We start from the raw sequence: 21,920 nt of genomic DNA on the forward strand, positions 1-21,920 counted from the left end.
ACGGGGCCTTGGCGTTATTAGCACCACGCTCTAACCAACTGAGCTAACCGGCCTAACCCTGACGGTGAAAATTACATACCATTGAGTGACGTCATCAAACACCGTAAACGAAACCTACTGATCAGAAAGTTAAAGGACACAAGCAGACAAAACTTCTCCGTATTTACGGTAAGATTTACGTTTTTAACGTTAATCAGCCTTGAGCTAGATTGATGAAGTAGTTATGAGACAGCCTTTTTCTACATGGGGGTACATAATTATGCTGTAGAAGAAAGCTACGCTCACACGAGAGATTTAGTCTAAGAATATGAGGAAGGAATGAAGTACACTGGGAAGAGCAAGCTATGGTACGAAAAGCTATAAAAGAAATACAGCAAGATAGTCTTTAAATATACACAAAAAGAGCAAAATGTAAGAGAAGATGAAACAAAGGATGAAGAGGACACATTAAAAGTGAGAAACTAATTGCACAGGTGTACAGTATGTGAATGTGAACATGAAAAATGAGAAACATTCAGGAAATGGCAGTTCTGAAAGTGTTTTAATGGGGTTCACGCTGTCATCTTTAGTTATTAGTAGTTAGCAGTGAGTTACTAGTAGTGAGTGTAGTTATTAGTAGTGAAAATGATTTTTCCTTCTTCTTCTTGCTCATCAAAATATACAAATTATTGCATTCTTGTGTTTCACAGCTGCAAATCTTCGTCATCCTCTGCAGGCCATTCTCATATCAGGATGTCTGTGCAATTCTATGGCTGGGAGGTGGTAGACGATGGTGCCTCTTTTACTGGTGTGTTGCTAGAGCCGTCGCAGAGACCTCAGAACCGGGGAGTCTACACTATGTACCATGGGACCAGCGTTGCCAGTGCACGTCTCATTATTGCCAATGGCTTTCAGCAGTCGCAGCGGGGCATGTTAGGAAAGGGTGTGTACGTCAGCCGTGATAAGAAAAAGGCACAATGTTATCCATTGAACAGCAGCTCTTCAAACCGTGTGGTCTTCGAGCTGCGTGTACGCGTTGGCCGCGTCAAACGTATTGACAAGGACAACCATCCTATGCAGTTCACATGGCACACACATGGCTACGACACTGCCTGGGTGCCCCCCAAATGTGGCATGATGGCTGTGAAAAGCGGCAAGGAGGAAGATTGTGTGTTTGATCCCAAAAGAGTGACTGTGGTGGCCATTGCAGATGCACCAGATACCACCATAAGGACAGAGCTTCAGGAGCTTCTTGCAAAAACGTCCAAAAAGTCTGGAAGAGGAGCTGGTGATTCTGCTGATGTGTGTCCCCTTTGCAAGAGAAAGACACAGCAGGGCGCCCAACATATCAAGCAACAGTGCTGGAAGTGTGGGCAGAACCTCTGCATTCTTATGTCCAAGCACTTCTGTCCAGGAAGACCATGACAGTTCAGTAAGGTAGAAAAAACTGGATAGGCGATGTCCATGTGCCTGTTTATCAACTGATGTGTCATAGCAGGGCCAACAACAGACAAGCTGACACAGCTGGTGCAACATTTTCCAATAGTTAATGCTGGATGTATCTTGTTTACTTTATTAAAATGTTAATTTCGTATCCTGAATGTATCACTTTTAGATTATTTGATTTTTATTCATGCTATTGTTATATGGAAACAAGAAAGGTGAACTGCTGTATTTACCAAAATAAAAGAAGAATTACAATAAATATCATTGTTGTCATATCAAAGTCCATAAACTGATGATTTCTAAAAATAACAACTAGAACACACGTATTGGCTCTCTTCCACAGCATGTCTTTTATCCTGTCTTCCTTCTCTCAACCAAAGAAGTTGCAGCAGATGGCCGCCCTCTGCCCTTGGTTCTACCAGAGGTTTCTTCCTGTTAAAAGGGAGTTTTTCCTTCCCACTGTGAGTGCTTGCTCATAGGGGTTTTTTCTCTATATGTATTATTGTAGGGTTTTTAACTTACAATATAAAGCGACTTGAGGTGACTGTTGTTGTGATTTGGTGCTGTTTAAATAAAATTGAATTGAATTGAATATTTTACGTTTTAGTAATTTCCCATTTGTGTGTCACTAAGAGAAAGTCTTGGAAGCTGTGGCCGATAGGCAAATCTGAAGGCGTGGGGGACAATCAGAATTTCAAGATAATAAAAAAAACTGTTTTTCAAAGGTAAATGTCCTAACAGATGGTACAGAGCAATGAGAGTCATACAAAGTAAGAAGGAAGGAAAGGAGAAACTGCTGTACTATAGGATACTACAAGTGAAATCAACACAATATAAAAAGGTGACCTGGGTGTTTTTCTCAGATTTGCTAATCATATGTCCACACAAGCCTCTCTGCTCTTTAATCCTCTGTTAACCGAACCTCAAATTTTCTGTAAGGTAGTGTGACTAAACATAAACTACTTTAGCAATGTACATGATGCAAACACAAAAAATATGGTGCTTTTAGTGGTGAATGTTCCAAAGCCATAATGTATTTGGTCAGCAAAGTGACATAAAATACTGGTCCTTCCCAGTATACTCAAGGCAACATCCATGTAACTCATATAGCTGACATAAAATATAGTACAGTTGCATTGATACAGTGCTTTATAAAGAGACCAAATTGTTTCATTTCAGAATTGTATCTAAGCAACGTGCATTATCACTGAGACATTTGAGGGGAAACTCAAAAAATGTCACGTGACTCATAAAACCTAAACACGTAAGGTTGACCTTCAGTGGCTGTGACGGACAATTGATTATGGATAGAATTGCGGGATTGTGTAGTTTTGAGCTGGGCTCCAGATTGTTGTGCTGTTTTGGGAGGAAATTTACTCCAGAGTCAAGCAGCATCCATAGCAAATGGAGTGGCTTTTCAAAATGGAGTGATACATTTCCTTGTTTTTACAATCATATAAGCACCACCAAACCATCACGCTTCCTTCACACTGATTAAAGATGGTCCCAGATATTTTTCCTTTTTCATAAGACAGAATCAATTTGATCAGTCTGAAATTAAATGTGGTCTAGTTGGAAATTACATGCAATCTGTTTCTGATAATAAAGTGTTGCCGTCTAAAGACAGAAATTCACATGTAACTATTACATTTGCACTCAGCAAGCTTCCTGCTCTACAAGAATATGACCAGTAACATGTTTGGAAATCTGGCTGTATTTATAAATTAGACAGCAATTATTGGCAAATCTTTGACAATCTGTGATTGCAGCCAGCCCAAGTCAGACTGTGACTGTTTGCAGAACGGTTGCCTCCTATTTGGCGGCCTGTGAAATTGCCTTGAGATAAAAAGTAATTGTGTGTGCAACACAACAACAGCATTGTGACTGTGCTATTAGTTTGCTCTGAATTATCAGATACTTTGTTGAGCTAAGTGTGTGCACTGTTGGGTGGTTTTTCAGGTGAGCTGATTTAATGAAACTGTACTTGGTTAAAATTATATCAGGATGGTGGTGCATGAGATGAGCCCTCTTGGTGTCCCTGTATTGATATAATATTGCAGTAGCATGCTGTATTGATTCATTCCCTCTCCTTAATACAGTCACATTTTTAGTGCTGACATTAATTCAGGCTGGTGTTTTGCAGATACTGTTTAATGAAGCTGTCAGACTCCTGGGCTCTGTGGCATATGTTTCTTAATGTAGTGATAATGATGTACCTGTCTTTTTGCTCATTTACGTAATAAGGCCACCCACTTCACTTTGTATTCAAGCTAGATCCAGTTTATGCTGCTCCGGGAGTAGTGCTGCAATATTTGGATACCAAGTAAACACTGGGGCCGATACTAAACCTATAACGGTATCTTATCCTATCTATCCAATCACACTAGTATCAGTCCAAAACCAATACCAGTGTTGGTATCTATATTGTTGTTTTTTTCCCCAAACTTGGCAACAAAAAAGTTGCTCTACAAAGACTCAGTATGCAAAAGTAATTTGTACTCGAGTCTAACTGTTTAACCGATAACGTGGCTTTAAAAAGATCATTGTTAAAAGCACTTTGAATGATTATGAGTACAATACAGGTAAAAAAGCTCGTGGCCCGTACGGGGATCGAACCCGCGACCTTGGCGTTATTAGCACCACGCTCTAACCAACTGAGCTAACCGGCCCGTGTAGGGCGTGACTTTGAGACCCTACATAGCAGAACATCTGATAGGAAACTGAAAGTTAAAGGGAGGAGATTCCCATTATGAAGCTGAACAGAAAGTGGAAGTGAAAGAGAACAGACGGCTCTTCACAAAAGGCTTTAACTTTTAACTTCGTGAACTTCAATCAGCCTAAACGACACAAGGTACAGCTATTTCGTTCTATTTATCGCGAGTAATCGGTACTCAGTTTTCATGACAAACCTTAGACTCCTACTGTGTTGGATAAAAATCGGCTAACGCTAATTTAGCCAAATATTGTTTGATTTCTGCATATAATGTAAGTTCTTTTCTGGGCATCTAAATACTCAGTACTACCAAATTCGCTATATTATACAGTATAGTTTACAATATTAGGATACATTATGTAACTTTAACTGTAGATTGGACTTTAAGCAGCTGTCTTAAAGTCAAGGTTTGGGGTACTTTTTGACATAAACAAGGTACTTCTCTTGTCACGTAGACTTATAAATTGAAATCTGTACAGCTAACAATGCAGTTGCCGTTGTCACAATTAACATTTGACCCAATCTGATTCACTGAGGTCAAAGTCCTGAGCTATGTGCAATAAACTGTATGCCCTGAACCTCTCCTGAATTTGTTATAAGTTACTGGCATTAATGTTCATGCCTTACATGGTTTCTGGTCTTTGCAGGGCTTAAACAGCAGCCATTTGTGAAGCAGGATGTCGCTACAGTTCTTTGGATGGGAGGTTACCTATGATGATGAGTCTCCCAGTGTGGAGCTGACAGCCTCCCAGGAACCCAAAGATAGGGGTGTCTACACCATGTACCATGGTACCAGCATTGCCAATGCACGTTGCATCATTGCCAATGGCTTTCAGCAGTCACAGGGGGGCATGCTAGGAAAGGGTGTGTACGTCAGCCGTGATAAGAAAAAGGCAGAACGTTATCCATTGAACAACAGCCCTGCAGACCGTGTGGTCCTCAAGTTACACGTGCGTGTTGGCCGTGTCAAACGCATTGACAAGGACAACCATCCTATGCAGTACACTTGGAGCACGCAGGGATATGACACTGCTTGGGTACCCCCTAACTGTGGGATGAAAGCTGTGCCCAGCGGCCTGGAAGAGGACTGTGTGTTTGACCCCAAAAGAATGACAGTCGTGGGCATTGCAAAGGCTCCACACAATGTGCAGACAGAACTTAACGATCTGGTGACTAAGAACATCAGCCATTCCAGCACAGTCCCGGGTGGAGTAGTGTGTGGTGCTGCTGCTTTGGACGTGTGTTCACTATGCAAACGCAGGCAGCAGCAGTCTCCACACATCACGACACCATGCTGGGGCTGTGGGCAAAACATCTGTATTCTTATGAGCAAACATGTATGTCCAGTTAGCGTTTGAGAGTGAGTGACATGGATGGATTCACATATATGATCCGGCAGTGTGTCAGAAAAAAACTAAAAAATGCATATGAATCAAAGTTTCTTCTGTTTCTTAAACTTTAGGGATGTTTGAATATTGTTTACAAAGTTTTATGTGAATTTTAAAAGTCACTGCTCATTCTAATTTACACTGCTGTCTTTTATAGTTTACATGTAATCAAGATGAGACAATCGTTAGATATTGGGAAAATGTCTTTATTTAGCCTTGAATGTGGATGTGGTACCTGCATTTTAAGCACATTTTGAAATATGTGACAATCATAATTTCAACTTACTGAGGTGATTAGATCATGTAAAGCCATTAAAGCCATCATTTAAAGACCCACTGCTAGTGGTGTTTTTTGTCTGGTGATAAACCTGCTAAGCAATGTGATTTCATAAAGCATAAGGAGATGGATGCAAAGTTCAGGATGAAGAGTTGAGGACTGAATGAAACTCCAGTAATCTTTGATCTCCGTTCATTTTGGCATGTTGCAATAGGACCTGCAAAAAGAAGTGGTGGTAAATGATTACAAAGGCAAGAACCAAGAATAATCACTTTTAGTTTAACTATGTGTATGCTGTCACCATTTCCACAAACGTTTCTCCCAAACAAATGTTCCTAAGTGGTGTCTGTAGGAATGAGGTAGCTGCATGTTCACCTTCATGAGTTCCTCGTCGTTTTTGGCATGCAGGTGTCTCAGGAGATACCAACTGGCCACCTGCACCACTGTTGCTGGTATATCTTGAATGTAAACCAGCCTCTCCAGCAAGCGTCTTGTTTCCCTATAGAAGACACAGCAGACATGAACAAACGTATAACATGATTACTATCCATTAGGCAGCCTGTTCCCATGTAAATGTTTTTCTTCCTTTTTTGGATGCTTCCTTTACGGGTCACCAAAGAGGATCATCTGCCTCTATCTTACCCTATCCCCAGCATCCTCCTCTGTTACACCAACCCTATGCATGTCCTTCTTCACTACATTCATAAACGTTCTCTATTGTCTTCCCCTTTTCCTCCTGCATCCGTACGTCATAGCAGGTTTAACTACTATCTGCTATCCTGTCACAAATCCCCCTGATACTTGTCTCCACCTGCTCCACCTCAGTCTGGCCTGATACTATAACTGTTATCTCTCTCCCATCAGTATTGACTAATATGAAATGAAATGAAAAGAGCTCCTGATACTGTGATTATGCTTGGCACAGAAGTTTCTGCAGCATTTCTCAAGGAATTTAGCCAGGTCATAGTTGGCATATTTGCTCAGCTCAGCATTCTCATGAATGTACTCTAATTAACCGTACTGGCAGTCCTCTGAGGGTGACAGAATGCTATAATACTACCAGGACATAAAATGTTGCTTTGCAGTTCCAAAAGTACCAATATATTGAAAAGACAGATGGAAGCATGGATTTGAAGTTTTAAGAATCTTATGTTACATTTAATCACTTAAGCCGTTAAATTAAACATCTACAGGGATAAAATCATTTTCATGGCTATATGGGCTGACCAACAGCACTGCAACCTGCACCTCTATGTACGTAAATAAACTTAGCATAAGGAGCTGCACCGACCTAGCAGCCATCTTTGTCACAAACTGGAGCAGAGCCTGGAAAAGAAGGGCCACAGGGGATGAGTCCAGCTTCAAGACCTCAGTAGTAGCTTCCAGCACCAAGTCCTTCCAGTCATTTCCTGGGACACCCACCTTAGAAGTCAGATCACACATGGTTCAGAGAAAACTAGATAAGTGAAACCTACACAAAATAAATTCATCTAGTAAAGGTGTAAAACGTCAAGCTATATTATTTCCAAACAACATGTGTAACACATGCACTAACTAAAAGCTCTATTTAGCAATATGTCTTGTCAGCCACTTAGCCTTGGCTGCTCATCCTATGATTCATCAATCTTTTATCTCCTCTACCTTGAATCTGTCCTTACTTGACAGGGGTGTAAAAAAAAGAGCCGACTCTGGCTTTTTGTGTGTATTCATTGAATTTTGTAATTTTTATGAAACACAACTGAGTCCTTATTGCTAAAATGCTACCTCTGGAACAAATAAATACATTATTCCCTAAATAATGCAATATAACATTTTTGGTTTCTATTGCTACAGTATAATCCTGCTTTAATAGCTGTAATTTCACACCTCAAAATTGTAGATCCTGATTTGAATCCCAAAACATATACTTACCATACAAGGCCCGAGAGCTAGCAGGGCCAGTCGGAGGAGGCTGGCTACCTGACAGCTGTGCATGCCAAGCTGCGAGGCCAGCTGGAGACTCTGTCTGTAAGCCATGACCGCCTGAACCAGTAGGCCCTGGCTGCGATACACCTCAGCAAGCCACTGAGCAGAGGGAAGCAGAAGAACAGAGGAGTCACAGAATAAATGAAGATGATTTGGAACAGAGACAAAAATTCACTGAGTGACAGGTGGGGGAGAAAATATGAGAGGATAAGCATAATTACTGTTTTAAGATGCCATTATCGTCATCTAATCAAAAGATAACATGGCTAGAAGAATACTTATAACTACATAATATTGTCATTTTCATTAGAATATTAATAATGAAGCTCAAATGCTATATTTCTCATTCTCCACATATATACTGTCACACGGTAGCACCAACTGCCAATATGTTCAAGGCTTTTGCTGCTACCCTGTTACTGGTAGCAACTACTTGATGTTAAGTGCAGCAATTTGAGGTTTTCAAGTGAGGTAAAGAATGTTCAGAGTCTTAGTGAAAGCAAGAGAAAATGTCAGTAGAGGAGAAAAATAACATAATTTTATCAAGAGAGCAAAACCTTTTTTTCCAATATGCTGTCTTATCTTCTCTTGACACATCTATGTGTCCATGTGAACAACATGGTTTTGCAGTTTTCAAACAATGAAAATACTGGTAATTGAAATCAAAGAAGAGATCATCACTTAGTCACTCTAGCCTTGCTGGAGTACTTTAAATGGATAAGCGGGTAAATGTAAACGCTTACATGCCATGCCCCAAGGTTGGTAGGGTTCATCATCACAGCACTGCTGAGCTGCTCCAACACAGGCTCTGGGAGGACAGTACCACCATCAGTCAAAAGGAGGCGCTGACACTGCACCTGCCTCAGTGGTAACATCACTGCTGCATGTTCAGGGGACACATTCAAGACCTGTGATAAAGGTAAAACTGTGTCAAAGGTGGCAGAGTTAAATATATTGCCAGAATGGACAAGATTAGAAATGGCTATCTGAGGGACAGCTCAGCTCAGTGTACCTCAGAGTGTTTTGGAGACAAAGTTAGAGGTGTGCACACAGTGTGTGTGAGTCCCCAATATCCTACCTGTGTGCAAAGGACCTCTGCTTGCTCTAGCTGTCCCTCCAGCATGAGACCAGTCACTGCCTGTTGTAGTACCCATCCTTCCAGAGCCTGAGCTAGAGGCCGCTCTATTTCATCCACACTACGCACTGAGACACAAAACCGCAAAAAGGTGTTAGCTACACAGTCAAATACGCAGAGACAAGCACACAAATGGGGCGACATTAAAAGAGCACCAGTGAGCATACCTTTCTCAGAAACCACAGACATAAGGGTCTGCTGCAGCGCTTGTCTGCGAGGAGCAGAACCAGAAAGATAACAGGAAGTGTTTTCGGTGTAACAAGCAGCCATTAATCCGGCCCACGTTGCTGGATCATCTAAAGTAGAGAGCAGAATGACAACTCAAATACGTATAAGCAAGTATCTCACACACCCGTGTTCTTTAATAAATGTCACATGCAAAACAGCCATTTTTCCTATGTAGGTAAGGTTACACTCCACTGATATAAATAAACATTAACAAGCCTTCCTGGCAAGAAAAGGAAATGTATTTCCTCAATCTAATTGAATTTAATTGTTCTAAATTAGAGAATTAAAAAAAAAATTGTATTTGTTATTTATATTTCCAGCTTTAAAAGACAATAAAAAGAATATCATGTTTATCGTGTGTAAGAAAATAATGTGTGTGTTTACCAGGACAGAGCAGCACAGCTCTCTGCATAGTCTTCAATGCATTCTTCTGACTGTCCTCTCCAGAGTGTCTGCCACTGGCCAGCTGGTTCACTCCACTGTACAACAACGCCCTCTGCAGTCACACAAGTTAAGTCAACCGTTTAACATGCAAACAATGTGAATATATGGGTAAAATATACCTTTTGGATGTTTTGGTTGTTAAAAGTTTTAAAATATATCTACAATGTACAAAAACTGTGAAAAAGGAAGTACTGCTAAATTAAATGGGCCAGTTAGATTTTTTAAAGGTTTACCGGAGAACACAAGACATAAGATAAAAGTCACATTTTTACCTTTCCTTGGTTCATACTGGAGAGACAGGCAACATGGCCAGCTACTGCAGCACCCTGTGAAATAAACAAGTGAAAAACATGAACCCCAATGAACCAAATGTGTTTGAGCATATTCGATTTGTCAGGCTTAGCCTGCAGTGCATGCTGTGTTTGTGTATGTACACAGGCTTACATTTGCCTTTCTAGGGTAGTACTGTGGAACCACTCTGGACAGAAGCGCCCACAAAGAAGCATTTCCAGGATTGCTGTAAATAAATCAAGAAAACATGGAAAGTTGTTAAATTTATGATCTGTTGCTGCAGTGTCCAGGGTTGTTGCAGTTGTGGTTGATTATTTTGTTTGATCACTAGAGAGTAGAATAAAATGCATAGAGTGTAAAAGAGTACATACCAGCAAAATCATTTGTTTTTTGAAGTAAAGGCAAGCTTATCATTAATGCAAATTTCATTAAAGGGAAATACCTGTGCACAGCTCTTGAAACCTCCCTTGGCACTGCACTAAAATTCCCCTGCACAGCCAACAAGGTGCAGGTGAGTAGACATCGCTGCTCGATAGCACTCCCAGAGGCTGAACCTTGCTTTAGGAGCTCAGTAAGCGCAGCAGCAGCAAGTGTAGCATCACTGTTGGCCAGTCCGAGCGCACATAAACAAACCAGGGACTCTGAAATTGGCTCCTTTAACATTGAACTATGGGAACAAAAAGTAAAAACAAATAGTTTCAGCTTAAATTTAAGACTAGTACAAATATTATTTATTTCTATCTATCATTCTATCTAACATTTCAAAATGTTTCCCATGACATAATTAAATTGTTTTCTTGACAGTTTTCCTGAATAACAGCATATTTTTAAAGTAGAAACTTATCAAACATATCTATTTTTGATTTATTTTTATGGTTTACACAGCCAGAGCTTATGTGTAGATACTGGGCAGACTCCCAGTGGCGTGCAGATAAAAATAAAAAATAGGAACCATTTGTGGCAAGTCTAAACCTGAAAAATGACAGTATGTGCACAATAAAATAAGCTCTTCCAACCAAACCATAGAGCACAATATAAGTGATTAAAGGAGACTCAAATGTTTTGTCCTTCAGGTTCAGCAATACTGGGAAGCAAAAAGCTCTTTTTACAACCAACATTAAAACATAAAACAAAAACCAATAAAGCTTTCTGATCTTTTTTTTTTAATACTAGCAAATATTGAAAATGAATGAACGATGGGAAAAACCAACATTATTGATTAAAATGACAGATAAATAGGACAACAAAACTAGTGCAATCCATAAAACACTCACTACAACTCACCATTTAAACAGCAGAGTCTTGGCTGAGTCTAGGTTACCCTGCTGGTGCTGCAGCAGGGCCAGAGCTGTCAGTATATAAGCCTTTTCCTTCTCACTAGAAGCCACAGCCAAGGCGCGTTCATAGGCTATAATATACACACACATGCAGCAGTTTATACACAGCCCCTTTGACATGTAAACACATATGAAATCTCTTTACTTTGGTGTTTTCCAGTCCTTACCGCTGATGCTCTCTGAGATGAGTCCTGCCTTGCAGTAGGCCAGAGCCAACCCGACCAGGTCACTGAGCTCTTGCAGTGGAGTGGAATTATAAACATGCACAGCCTCCTCCCACTGACCTGAAGTGCTGAAAAAGCCAGAGCGGAACATAAAAAAGTGACATTGAGGATAAAAGATAAGCAATTTGAAAAAAATAGTTTAAGTATATCATAATGAGACAGCTGGTTACCACAATGCACGGCCATAGCTGCCCAGAGAAAATGCCAACTCTTCTGAAGAGGACGTGGACTGAAGCAGTTCAACCGCTCTGAGGAAGCATATTGGATTGCAAAAGGTCATTGAAAACCCAATATATATAACATTATGTTCCTTCTCAGTTATACTGCTTCATCAATTAGAAAGCAGAGACAGTCAGTGTATTTCAAATACATACCTCTGGTAAGCCTGTAAGGCCTGTCTCTTCAGCTGCAGATGCTCATTCAGATAGCCCAGCATAATGAAGGCATCAGGATCTGATTGAATCCTTTCTGATAGAGATGCAAAAAAATATACAAATAACCAAAAAGTCTGCCAGTAACACATGCAAAGCTAAGTGAAAACCACAACATCTGTGGATCCTGTGTGCAAATCAGTACGCAAGACATGACGTACCTGTGTACTTGCTGAGTGCCACTTGAGCAGCAGAGACGGCATTCATCTGCACGATGTTGTAACGGTACAGTTCTGAGTCTCTGTTGCTCTTATCCAGCAGCGTGGAGCAAACCCAGAAGGCATATCCTTTCACGCCTTCCATCTGACAGAGAAACATGTCAGGATTGATAAGGAAAGACAGAAATGAAGGGAATATCGAGTCTGACAGAGCAAAGCAAAACATAATTTTGTGTTGTACCATGCCATCATTACTATATCCTTACAACTAAAAGGCTTGGAGCTTAAAACTAAGCACAGCGACTAAGAAAGGTGAAGCAAACACTGTTATTATCTTGCTAATAAGTGGGTATTACAATAGCAGGTCACGCACATGAGTGCTGAGTTCAGTGGTGTGCCTGAAAAGATCCATGGTATCATAGCTTCCCACGCGCTCTGCTATCAGCGCCTGGTAGGAGGACAAAGGATGAAACTATAATTTAGACAGATAAAGACAAAGAGGCCAAAAAAGTCACAGTGTTATGCCAGTACTTTCAGTGTAATCAAACTTTATAGAGCTCCCTCACCGAGCAATGATGTCTTTCACATTCCTTACTACTCCAAAAATACAGCCCAAGGAATAATTTTACCTCTCTCTGCTAGTTGTGGCTTTAAATGTATATGCAGAAATAGTATGCATTCATCAACAGTGAACCATTGCCTGTGATGTGATATTTTCTTGGCTTGGGGGCTTTCAAGTTATCAATAAATGCTGAGAGTGGTACCTGTCCGATCCAGCAGTTGACATAAAGTGGCTCCAAGGACTGAGCAATCTTGAAGGCCTCGTGTGCAAGCTAAAACAATAAATCCACATTTGAACAATATAAATGTCATCCACCTATGATAAAAAGAGAAGAAATATGTAGCATAAACCAAGTAATCACATACCTCTATATTTTCCTTCTTCAGATACAGGCTACCAAGGTTTGTCCAAGCCACAACATTCTGCAATGACATTTAAGAGTCACGTAAAAACAGCAGAATATTTACTAATACTTTATTAATCTCTACAGCAAATGTGCTGTACGTACATTAGGCTCAACTTGGATGGACTTGATGAAGCAATGCTGAGCCAGAGCATAGTTCTCAAGATCTGATGTGAGAAAAGAAGGAGAAAATATTTTGTTCTTTTTTGTAAATATTGCTTAGAAATATATAATTATTTATAATTGTAAAAAAAAAAAGAAATGAAAGACTCTTCAAAGTGAACTGCAAACTGCAGGGTTTTCTTTATTATAAAAGGTTTTGTAAAAATGATTGCACCTTCTTGTAGACTAAAAGTCTTGAGGTGACTTAAATGAAATGAAATTTATTTATAAGATTTGCTTTTCTATTTTTGTAACTTAACAACATATATATCAAACTTAAGTCCATTAAGTTGAGAAACCTTAGTACTCTTGTCAGAGAAATAAAGATATTTTTCAAATGCCACAACATTTTGACTCTTTTTATGTAGAAATAATAACAGGCAGAGCTTTCAACAGACTTCAGGGGGACAATGTTGCTTCATTCCTAAGTGCAAAAATAAGGGAAATAAAACAAGCTATACAGGCTTTTACTCTAAAAACATACCCGTTACCTGAGAATGTCGTTACCTTTGTTCATGGAAACAACTCCCAGGGCATTCCAGTAGCTGTGGTTGCTGCTGTCCATCATGATGGCTTTTTTAAAGCACTGCATAGACAAAAAATACCATGAGATAGAGACCTCTTTCTGGAACAAACAATGCAAAGATGTTTTACAGGATTTGGCAAATAACCTGCTGGGCCTTCTCAATGTCCATAGCTGGGGAGTTCTGGTCATTCTGTGTAAGGCTGGCCTGGTGATAATAGTTGAGCCCTAAGTCATACCACAGACTGGCAACTTCAGGCATCAGCTTCAAAGCATGAGCATAGCACCTGTGGCAAAACATATCAGTTTCAATTTCTGCTTGGCCAACAGGAGCAGGTAGGATAAGCAATGTAAAAAAAAGCACAAATATATAGTAACTGACTATTCTTATGCATTATCAGCCTTATAATGATATGATAATGGCCATACCTCTCACCGACTTTTAGTGTCTGGGCCTGGTTGAGCATTTGGCTCTCAGTGTTGGCATCTAAACCAGCAAGTAGGGCTGGCACTATAACCTTGGCTCTGTTTGGGGAGACGGTGCTAACTGCAGTGCAAGAATCGCCCAGCAGCTTCCACAAGCAGGAAAGGTCTGGTCGCAGCTGTACAGCTCTGGAGATCACAAAGTAAAGAATCTTAGAAAAAGACTAAGTGTGCTAAGCATAATGTTCAGAACCACCAGATGAAGTATCGAGGAACAGCCCTACAGTAAACGCAATGGCCACACCATCCCCGAGCTGCCCTTTCTTCTTGTTCTCAGCAATGTGTAGTGGAGCATACCGAAAGAAGCTCTTGACCAGCAACAAGATAAGTGTTGGAATAAAATTAAACTTTTGCCAAATAATGTCAAGTGGTATAATAAATAGATTAGTGGCTGTAGGGGTGTAGGGGTGTAGCTCAGGTGGCAGAGCAGGTCAGCCACTAACCAGAAGGTCGGTGGTTCGATCCCAGGCTGCTCCAGTCTGCATGCCAAATATCCTTGGGCAAGATACTAATCCCGCGTTGCTCTCCGATGCATCCATTGGAGTATGAATGGTAGACTACTTAGCACTTAGGTCAGAAAAAAGTGCTGGTGTGATTGGGTGAATGAATAGTTGTATAAAGCGCTTTGAGTGCTCAGACAGAGTAGAAAAGCGCTATATAAGAACAAGTCCATTTACCATTAGTCAATCAAATGTCAGTATATTCACCGCTAAAAGGACCATAGCTTCACTAGCAAGTACCTGTTTGCTGTTATAATAATATTACAGATGTCATATATAGACATCTGTGGCCTTTAGGGTTCACGGGTTGAATGAGTGTGTTGTCATTACCTGAAGAGGTTCTGTATTGCTTGCTGAATGAGGTCAATGGCTCCTCCATCTCTGCAGTCCTGCATTAAACTTTTTGCCAGAGACAGCTGGCACTCCCCAAGACCTGAATAAAAAAACATGTTAAGTAAAATTAAATGCCCAGATTTAGACATATCACTCCCTGAAGATGTGCAATAAAATACCTAATAGATTACATTAAATCAAATAAAGTGCATCCAAAGGGTACAATGAAACATTCACTTACCTTTAAGAGCAGGGACATAGTCCTGCTTTGCTGTGATCAGCAAGTACTCTGCGACAGCCTCTTTGAACTTGCCCAGAGTCTGTTTGATTGCAGCAGCCTGGTAGACACTGTAGATGGAGCAGGGCTGAAGCTGATGGGCTTTACCAAAAGCTTTCAGAGCTGCTGTGAAGCTCCGGCGGTTTAGATATGCTTCACCTAAACACTCCCAACACACCCAGTCCTCTGGGTCTGCTCTTAAAGTGGCCTGCAGGCTAAAATTAGAAATAAAATATTCAACAGCACTTATACACTTAGACCGTGGTAATAAATTTAGTTGTCTCAGATGTGTAAATCTTACTCCGCTATGGCCTGTTGATTTTCTCCAACTTTCAGGTAGTATAGGCCTCGTCTCATCCAGGCCCATTTAGCCGAGCCTGGAGTGGCTTTCTCTAACACAGACTGAAGAATGGCTAAGGCAGCGTCCTGTGTCGATCAGCAAAGAGAGAAAGAAGGCATAAAACGGGGGAAAAAACTTGTAAGGAGACTAAAGGCAATAGCAAGGAGCCAAACAAGACGCCCGATTCTCAGAATTTGGTGACTTTTTCACGCCCAAGACAACTCACCATGTCTCCCTGCCCCATACTGAGATCCACCGAGGCAGCGCCAGACTCCACATCTTCATTGTCCAGCTGAAAGGCCTTTTTGTAGCAGCCTAGTGCACGGCCATAATCCTTTGCAATGTCCCGATAATAATGCCCCAGGTAGCGAAATACACAGCCAAGGTGTGGATCTAGCTTTGCAGCCTGAAAAGGGCAAAACAGGCCTTTCAAACTAAAATGTCATTCATCTCTTATTTTCAAAGACTGACCCATTAGCACCTGAATTCACCTTTCCTACCACATACACAAAACTTTCAATAATAATTTCACAAACCTTCAGCAAATGTGTGTGAGCTTTGCTCCGGTCTTTACGGGTCTCTTCTCCCATGTCCCAGTAGAGCTGTCCAAGCAAAAAAAAATACTCTCCACAGTCTGGGCTCTGACTTGCAGCCTTTAGGAAACTACATTAAAAAAATGGTGGGATGAACCAAATTATTTTATGCCATGCAAATGGGCTCTTTTATATAAGTTTAAGACAGTAGACTGCCATAGAAAGTATGAATAAAAAAAGAATTTTTTTTTACCTCTGCTCTGCCAGCTGCTTTTCACCTTTAGCCAAGTGCACCAGTCCTCTCAGAGCCAATCCTTGGGCTAGGTTTGGGTTGGAAGCCACCAGTTGTGATGACACCTATAAAGGACAGACTAGTTTAATGCTGGCCAGTTCATCAGTTCACCAGACACATACTCCTCACGTCCTGCAATCATAACTTAGTTAAAATAACAGAAATATGTTGTTTTCATTGATAGAATCAGTAAGTATTAATTTAATTCAACCTTAAGTGCTTGATCAGTCTGTCCTTTGTTAAGGTATGCACGTCCTTTAAGGGCTAACAAAACGGGGTCTTTTTCAGCTTCTGGAATCTAAAAAACAAACAGACACAGATGTGGCATTTCCTTTGATGTTATATCAACACTTACAGCTTCTAACAATCTCCACAACAATTTTATTAATTAAATACTATAGCTATACAATGCTGTTTAAAGCGAGCATTTACCAACTCATTACCTGTTTAAATGTCTCCAAAGCCTGCTCTCCAGCTTTCTCTCCTCCACTTCTCACTAAAGCCTCTAGTTTTAGTCGAAGAAGTCTGATCCTCAGCTCCTTCTCTTCAGAGTCACACACATTCAAACCTAATAAAAAAGGACACACACTGAAGTGTCTTTTTCAGGGATTAAAGACATTGATCTTTAAAGTAAAGACCCTTTTTAGTCACCCTCTTTTTAATTAAATATTGGTGATGTCTTGAGTGGACACAGTTAAATATACCTTGTGAGTAGAGCTGGGCGATATATCGAGTTTTTAAAAAATATCGATATATTTTTATACGAGATATAAGATGTGACAATATCCTTTATATCGATATAGTCTATGTTACGTTATAACTATACTTGTGGAGCCGCAAGTTTGCCTCTCTTTCGTCCACCGTTGTCTTTACGCAACGTTACTCTGCCTCACCCCTCCTTCACTGAACACAACTCCCCCTCCTCCCCTATCGCTTCACCTGCAGCGACAAGATGGACACGGCAAATCTCCGTTAACGAGTTACTGCGCGTCGCCCCGTGCGTGGGGCTGGACGCCGTCAACGTGTTAGCTAGCTAACCACGCTAACGAGCTAACCACGCTAACGCCATGCAGCCCAGAGGCGCTGCACAGCCTAAAATCCTTTCATTTTCTCAAAAGTTTACAGCGCGCCTTATGTATGAATTCTGGTTGTGCTTGATGGCCGCGAACCGATTTTATGTGGTACACAGCGTTCAGCAATCTGTCAAAAAATGTTTTAGTACGACTTTGGTAAGCTACGCTGCTGCACCGCTTGATGGATTGTCAGAACATTACGGCTATCGAGGAGCCTCGCGGAGTGATACGTACTGTGCTTCAACGTAACATTACCCTACTGTGTATAAGGACCATAAATGGCACCTATTAAGAGACGTGGTTACGAAGAGGATTTCAAACTCAATGCTGTCAGTCACACAGTAGAAGTTGGGAACAGAGCAGCTGTGAAATCTGTCTTTGTTACTATGCTCAGCGTCTTTTAGTTTACATTTTGACTGCACAATTGTGAGCTTTTTGTTACTCACAAAAACAACATTGTTTTCTTTTATTTATGGAGCATTATTATTTAATCATTTTTTGAATAAATTTTATGTACATCTATGCTCTATGTTAATAAAAGTGCCTGTGTGACATCTGGGACACAGCTTTGACTAAGAACTCTCTTTTTGTTCTTACTTTATGGCTTTAAAAAAAATATCGAGATATATATCTTATATCGCCGTCCAGGTAAAAAATATCGAGATATGAATTTTGGGTCATATCGCCCAGCCCTACTTGTGAGCATGATGTAGCGGTGTCAGCGTATCTGTAAATTTTAAACTGGGCTTCAGCCAGACTGTACCATCCTGTAGTTGAGCTCATTTTCTTCAATCCTAATAAAAGTGGAGGAGACAGATAATAAATAAAAATGACCATCAAGAGCACATGTTAAAGGATAAAGTGTTAAGGTATGTTTTTTACATTGTTTGTTACTGTGACAACTCACCTTGTGTAAGGTCATCAATGGCATCTTTATACCTTCCTTCAAGCAATGTTTTCGTGCCCAGACACAAATGACCCAATCCACTGTCAGGGACCAGATCCATGAGGCGGGAAAAAGAGCTAACTGCCTCCTCATTAAAGTTTCCTTTGGGGAAACGAGAAGAAGATACATATGACTCTGCCATTTATGAACATCCATTATGAATACAAAAAGGCAAGGATTTTTTTAAATTTTATTTTACCTGTTTTAAGGTAATGATGACAAAGAACCTCAAGAGGATAACTTTGGTTGGGGTAGAGGGAAATCATGGACTGACATGCTGCAGTCATTCTGGCTTCTTCTTGTGGTAGCTGCAGTAAGACCAGATTCATGAGTAACAGGTGTGGGGTTATGATATTATTTTATGCCATGTTAGACCCCTAATTAAAGATTGTGAATTATTATGTAGTTTCAGTTTGCATTATGCTCCTGAACTAGAAGAAGGTGATAATTATTACATTTGGTAAACTGATTTGCATTACATTAGACTGTTGATTTATTGTGAATGAATGATATTGTTTTATGATGCATTATACTGCTGAGTTATAAGAAATACTGTTCACAGAAAGTCATCGCCTTATTTGTCTGATTAGAAGAGAACAGAGCATACTGCCCCATCTCATCAGGAGCAGATAAACAGGGAGCCAAGGTCGTAGCTTAGGCGCTGTGTGAGAGAAAGAATGTTTAGGCTCTGATGATTAGGTGGGGGCCACTAGAGGCTATAAGAGTTTGATCAAGGCTCCACCATTTTGAGATCTGATGCTGTCTGCTGTATGGTGTCCATCTCCCACGCGTGTGTTCATTAAATCATCGTTTGACTTGACCCGGCCGGACCAGTGTTGTTATTTTGGTTTTCCTCTTGTATCCATTCCCAATATTTGAATCCGTAACACAGGTCATTTTGAGAAGCATAACTACCTATAATGAGCTGGCCTTTTTGGATACACAGACTCTAATGATCCTTAAGTTTCTGTGATAGTTAGCTAGACATAAGAGAAGATGCACTTACTAGAGAAAGACATTTGACATAGTCAGCTGAGACCTTCTTGTGGTCCTCTCCTGGTACAGGATCGATGAGAACCAGAGCTTTCTCAAATGCTGTGATTAACTGATAAGCACAAAGAAACCAAGAACAGCATTGACGTGTGTGCAGTAGGAAACACCATGAAGACTTTTGCTTCTCGTAATCAGTGGGTGGTTATGATATGTAGAAGTTATGGCGAGCCAGCTGTAGCCAGCCTATTACATTGGATTTTGTTTGAAGGCATGAATCTCAAGTACTGTAAAGTGTTTACATATAAAGGAAACATAATGTTGATGAGTTAAAAGTCCACATTTTGGTCTTACATGCTGCTGAATTTCACTATCTTGCTCCACCTCCTTAAGACAGTCTGAGAGGAGCTGGGTCATCTTTTGCAATAGCTGCACTAACTCCTTCTTATCCACGGGTTCTTCTTCCTTCAGCTGTATGAGCTGCAGCCGAACACTGGCCAGCTGTTCACATACATAAACATATTCACATGTGTTAAAAACATAAAACACACACATAGACAATCTATTTTCATTGGTCTTGAAACTGCATACCTTTAAATATTCTTTGTCAGACTCATAAATTTCTGTCAATTTGTTGATCACCTCATAACATTTGTTTTTGTCTGAGCTGCAAATCGAGAACATGATGACAAATCAGTAACCGCATAATATTGTGTCACAGTGTATTAATTACTTTCAATTAGATTTTTTATTAATCATTATTTTTATCTGTTTTATATATTTATAGGAAACTTCAGGTAATAAATGTTTCCATATCTTACCTTGCATACAACTCAACAAGTTTCTGGTAGACATTAGGCAGCTCAACCTTGAAGTCCCACTGATCAGTCTTATCATACAAATTTGCCAAGCCCTTAAAGAAAAAACCATTATGCAGACTGTGCATTATTAATAGAGGACAGAGAGGAGAGAGGTATTTTATACGGGATGACATCCTGAGTAAAGATGAATCTATTTTTTAAAGAAAAAAAATCATAAGAGGCATGCAGATTAAATCTGAAGTAATTTCAACTGGTTATTATTATCAAATTAACTGATCATAGTAGCGTAGTATTAAATGGCGAGAAAGAACAGTTATCATTAACTAATACATTCTGTACCTTACCTGCCAAGCCAGCAGCTGCTCCGGCTCCAGCTCCACTGCCTTTTTATAGGCTGCTTGTGACTGATCCGGTTGATCCAGTTCACTGGCTGACAAGCCGATGAAGACCCAAGCATTGTAATTGTTTTTCTCAATTTTCAAAACAGTCTAAACCCACAATGATGAGAGGAAGGTCAATTTTACATTTTTATTCCTAGTATGTCTGAGAAGAGCATATTACATTTTCAACTTACTGTTATTAAAAAAAAATTTAGATAGTTTACCTTGCAGTGTTTTAGAGCTTCTTTGAATTCTTTGTTTTTAATGGCCTCTCTGGCACTTTTCAGCGCGGATTTCACTTCTTTATTAGACATCTTGTTGCTATGAAGAGACAACAAAGCAATACACCTTTCAAAAAAACAGAAAACTCTACACAATGATCAGATCTCAACTCTATAAGCTAGTTTTATAGGTAAAGGTAAAGACCCTACAATAATACAGGGAAAATCCCAATAATTAGACAACCTCCTGTGAGCAAGTACTTGGCAACAGTGGGAAGGTAAAACTCCGGTTTGACAAGAAAAAATCCTCTGGCAGAACCAGGCTCAGGGAGAAACATCCATCTGCTGGGACCGGTTGGAAGTGAAGGAAGAAACACAAAAAAAGACACACTGCATTTGCAGTAATATGCATTGACTTTGCATTTCAGTCTGTGTGTATAGACACAGTGAAAAAGAAGTGAGGTCAGTGATTTGCAGAAAGCCCTTCACAACCAACCTATATCTATTGCAGTGTAACTAAGCAAAGGCTCAGGGTCACTTGATCCAGCCCTAACTTAAGTGTTATGAAAACACTTGAAGCCTAAAATTTCTCTGCATATTTGTATTAATATGGACTGGGTTGTGTGTTAGGAAAGAGATTATGCCACATAGTGATTCACTATATTGCAGGAGTCTAAAGTGAATTTCTATATACTGAATTTCCCAGAGGAACCTACCCAAGGGATTAATAAAGTTCTATCTATCTATCTATTTACATATATTAGTAGATGATTGTCGGCTAATGCTGCTAGTGAGCAACATTAGCTTGAGCTGTGGGCTTGTTCCGATCATAAAATGCATATTTTAGAATGGAAGTAAATTTAGAACCATGATTTACACTTAATATTCAACTTTATTAATAGGTCGAGTTAACTTTAACCCCATGTATCTTTTGAAGATGCTTAGAAATTAAAAAGAGATAAAAGTTGGACCACCTACTGTTTACATTGACAGCTTGCGTAGCCTTCTCCAGCTGACACGGAAGTAGAAGAAAAGTAACGAGATTTGATTTTCAAAATAAAATTC

The 21,920-nt window shown here is 40.1% G+C and overlaps 3 protein-coding genes and 1 non-coding gene across 10 annotated transcripts; 2 read left to right on the forward strand and 2 right to left on the reverse strand.

The window, feature by feature from the left end:
• Nucleotides 1–10: 10 nt before the first annotated feature.
• On the forward strand, nucleotides 11–1,980 carry LOC146506969 (uncharacterized). Of its 2 annotated transcripts, none has more exons than XM_085181485.1 (2): nucleotides 11–168; nucleotides 716–1,980. In XM_085181485.1, exon 2 carries the CDS (start codon nucleotides 733–735, stop codon nucleotides 1,402–1,404), a length of 672 nt encoding a protein of 223 aa, XP_085037611.1. In that variant the 5' UTR covers nucleotides 11–168; nucleotides 716–732; the 3' UTR covers nucleotides 1,405–1,980. The 2 variants fall into 2 exon arrangements, with proteins under 2 accessions (XP_085037611.1, XP_085037610.1); XM_085181484.1 differs by having other exon boundaries at nucleotides 12–168; nucleotides 690–1,980.
• A 2,040-nt stretch (nucleotides 1,981–4,020) lies between these two features.
• Nucleotides 4,021–4,094, reverse strand: trnai-aau (transfer RNA isoleucine (anticodon AAU)). Its single transcript has one exon. It is a non-coding gene; the product is annotated as a tRNA-Ile (tRNA).
• A 62-nt stretch (nucleotides 4,095–4,156) lies between these two features.
• On the forward strand, nucleotides 4,157–5,603 carry LOC146506971 (uncharacterized). Its single transcript, XM_085181487.1, has 2 exons — nucleotides 4,157–4,276; nucleotides 4,786–5,603. Exon 2 carries the CDS (start codon nucleotides 4,816–4,818, stop codon nucleotides 5,494–5,496), a length of 681 nt encoding a protein of 226 aa, XP_085037613.1. The 5' UTR covers nucleotides 4,157–4,276; nucleotides 4,786–4,815; the 3' UTR covers nucleotides 5,497–5,603.
• Nucleotides 5,604–5,718: 115 nt separating this feature from the next.
• On the reverse strand, nucleotides 5,719–21,880 carry skic3 (SKI3 subunit of superkiller complex). Of its 6 annotated transcripts, XM_085181431.1 has the most exons (42): nucleotides 21,834–21,871; nucleotides 21,100–21,197; nucleotides 20,859–20,955; nucleotides 20,599–20,742; nucleotides 20,255–20,346; nucleotides 20,025–20,100; nucleotides 19,788–19,934; nucleotides 19,450–19,548; nucleotides 18,643–18,751; nucleotides 18,405–18,545; nucleotides 18,193–18,291; nucleotides 16,868–16,992; nucleotides 16,636–16,722; nucleotides 16,386–16,489; nucleotides 16,136–16,262; nucleotides 15,826–16,005; nucleotides 15,561–15,685; nucleotides 15,224–15,474; nucleotides 14,980–15,082; nucleotides 14,096–14,278; nucleotides 13,815–13,953; nucleotides 13,651–13,729; nucleotides 13,087–13,148; nucleotides 12,944–13,000; nucleotides 12,781–12,849; nucleotides 12,390–12,464; nucleotides 12,020–12,161; nucleotides 11,802–11,895; nucleotides 11,598–11,675; nucleotides 11,371–11,495; nucleotides 11,151–11,274; nucleotides 10,309–10,533; nucleotides 10,020–10,092; nucleotides 9,848–9,901; nucleotides 9,516–9,627; nucleotides 9,071–9,199; nucleotides 8,847–8,971; nucleotides 8,512–8,676; nucleotides 7,715–7,867; nucleotides 7,095–7,225; nucleotides 6,179–6,302; nucleotides 5,719–6,020 (listed from the first exon to the last, which is right to left on the reverse strand). In XM_085181431.1, the coding sequence occupies exons 3-42, from the start codon at nucleotides 20,946–20,948 to the stop codon at nucleotides 5,943–5,945; spliced, it is 4,695 nt and encodes a 1,564-aa protein (XP_085037557.1). In that variant the 5' UTR covers nucleotides 20,949–20,955; nucleotides 21,100–21,197; nucleotides 21,834–21,871; the 3' UTR covers nucleotides 5,719–5,942. The 6 variants fall into 6 exon arrangements, with proteins under 6 accessions (XP_085037557.1, XP_085037556.1, XP_085037560.1 ...); XM_085181430.1 differs by having other exon boundaries at nucleotides 20,859–21,200; nucleotides 21,834–21,880; XM_085181434.1 differs by lacking the exon at nucleotides 21,100–21,197 and having other exon boundaries at nucleotides 21,834–21,852.
• Between the last annotated feature and the right edge of the window lie 40 nt (nucleotides 21,881–21,920).

The sequence above is a fragment of the Neolamprologus multifasciatus genome, chromosome 12 (assembly GCF_963576455.1).
Source record: "Neolamprologus multifasciatus chromosome 12, fNeoMul1.2, whole genome shotgun sequence".
NCBI classification, from domain to species: Eukaryota; Metazoa; Chordata; class Actinopteri; order Cichliformes; family Cichlidae; genus Neolamprologus; species Neolamprologus multifasciatus.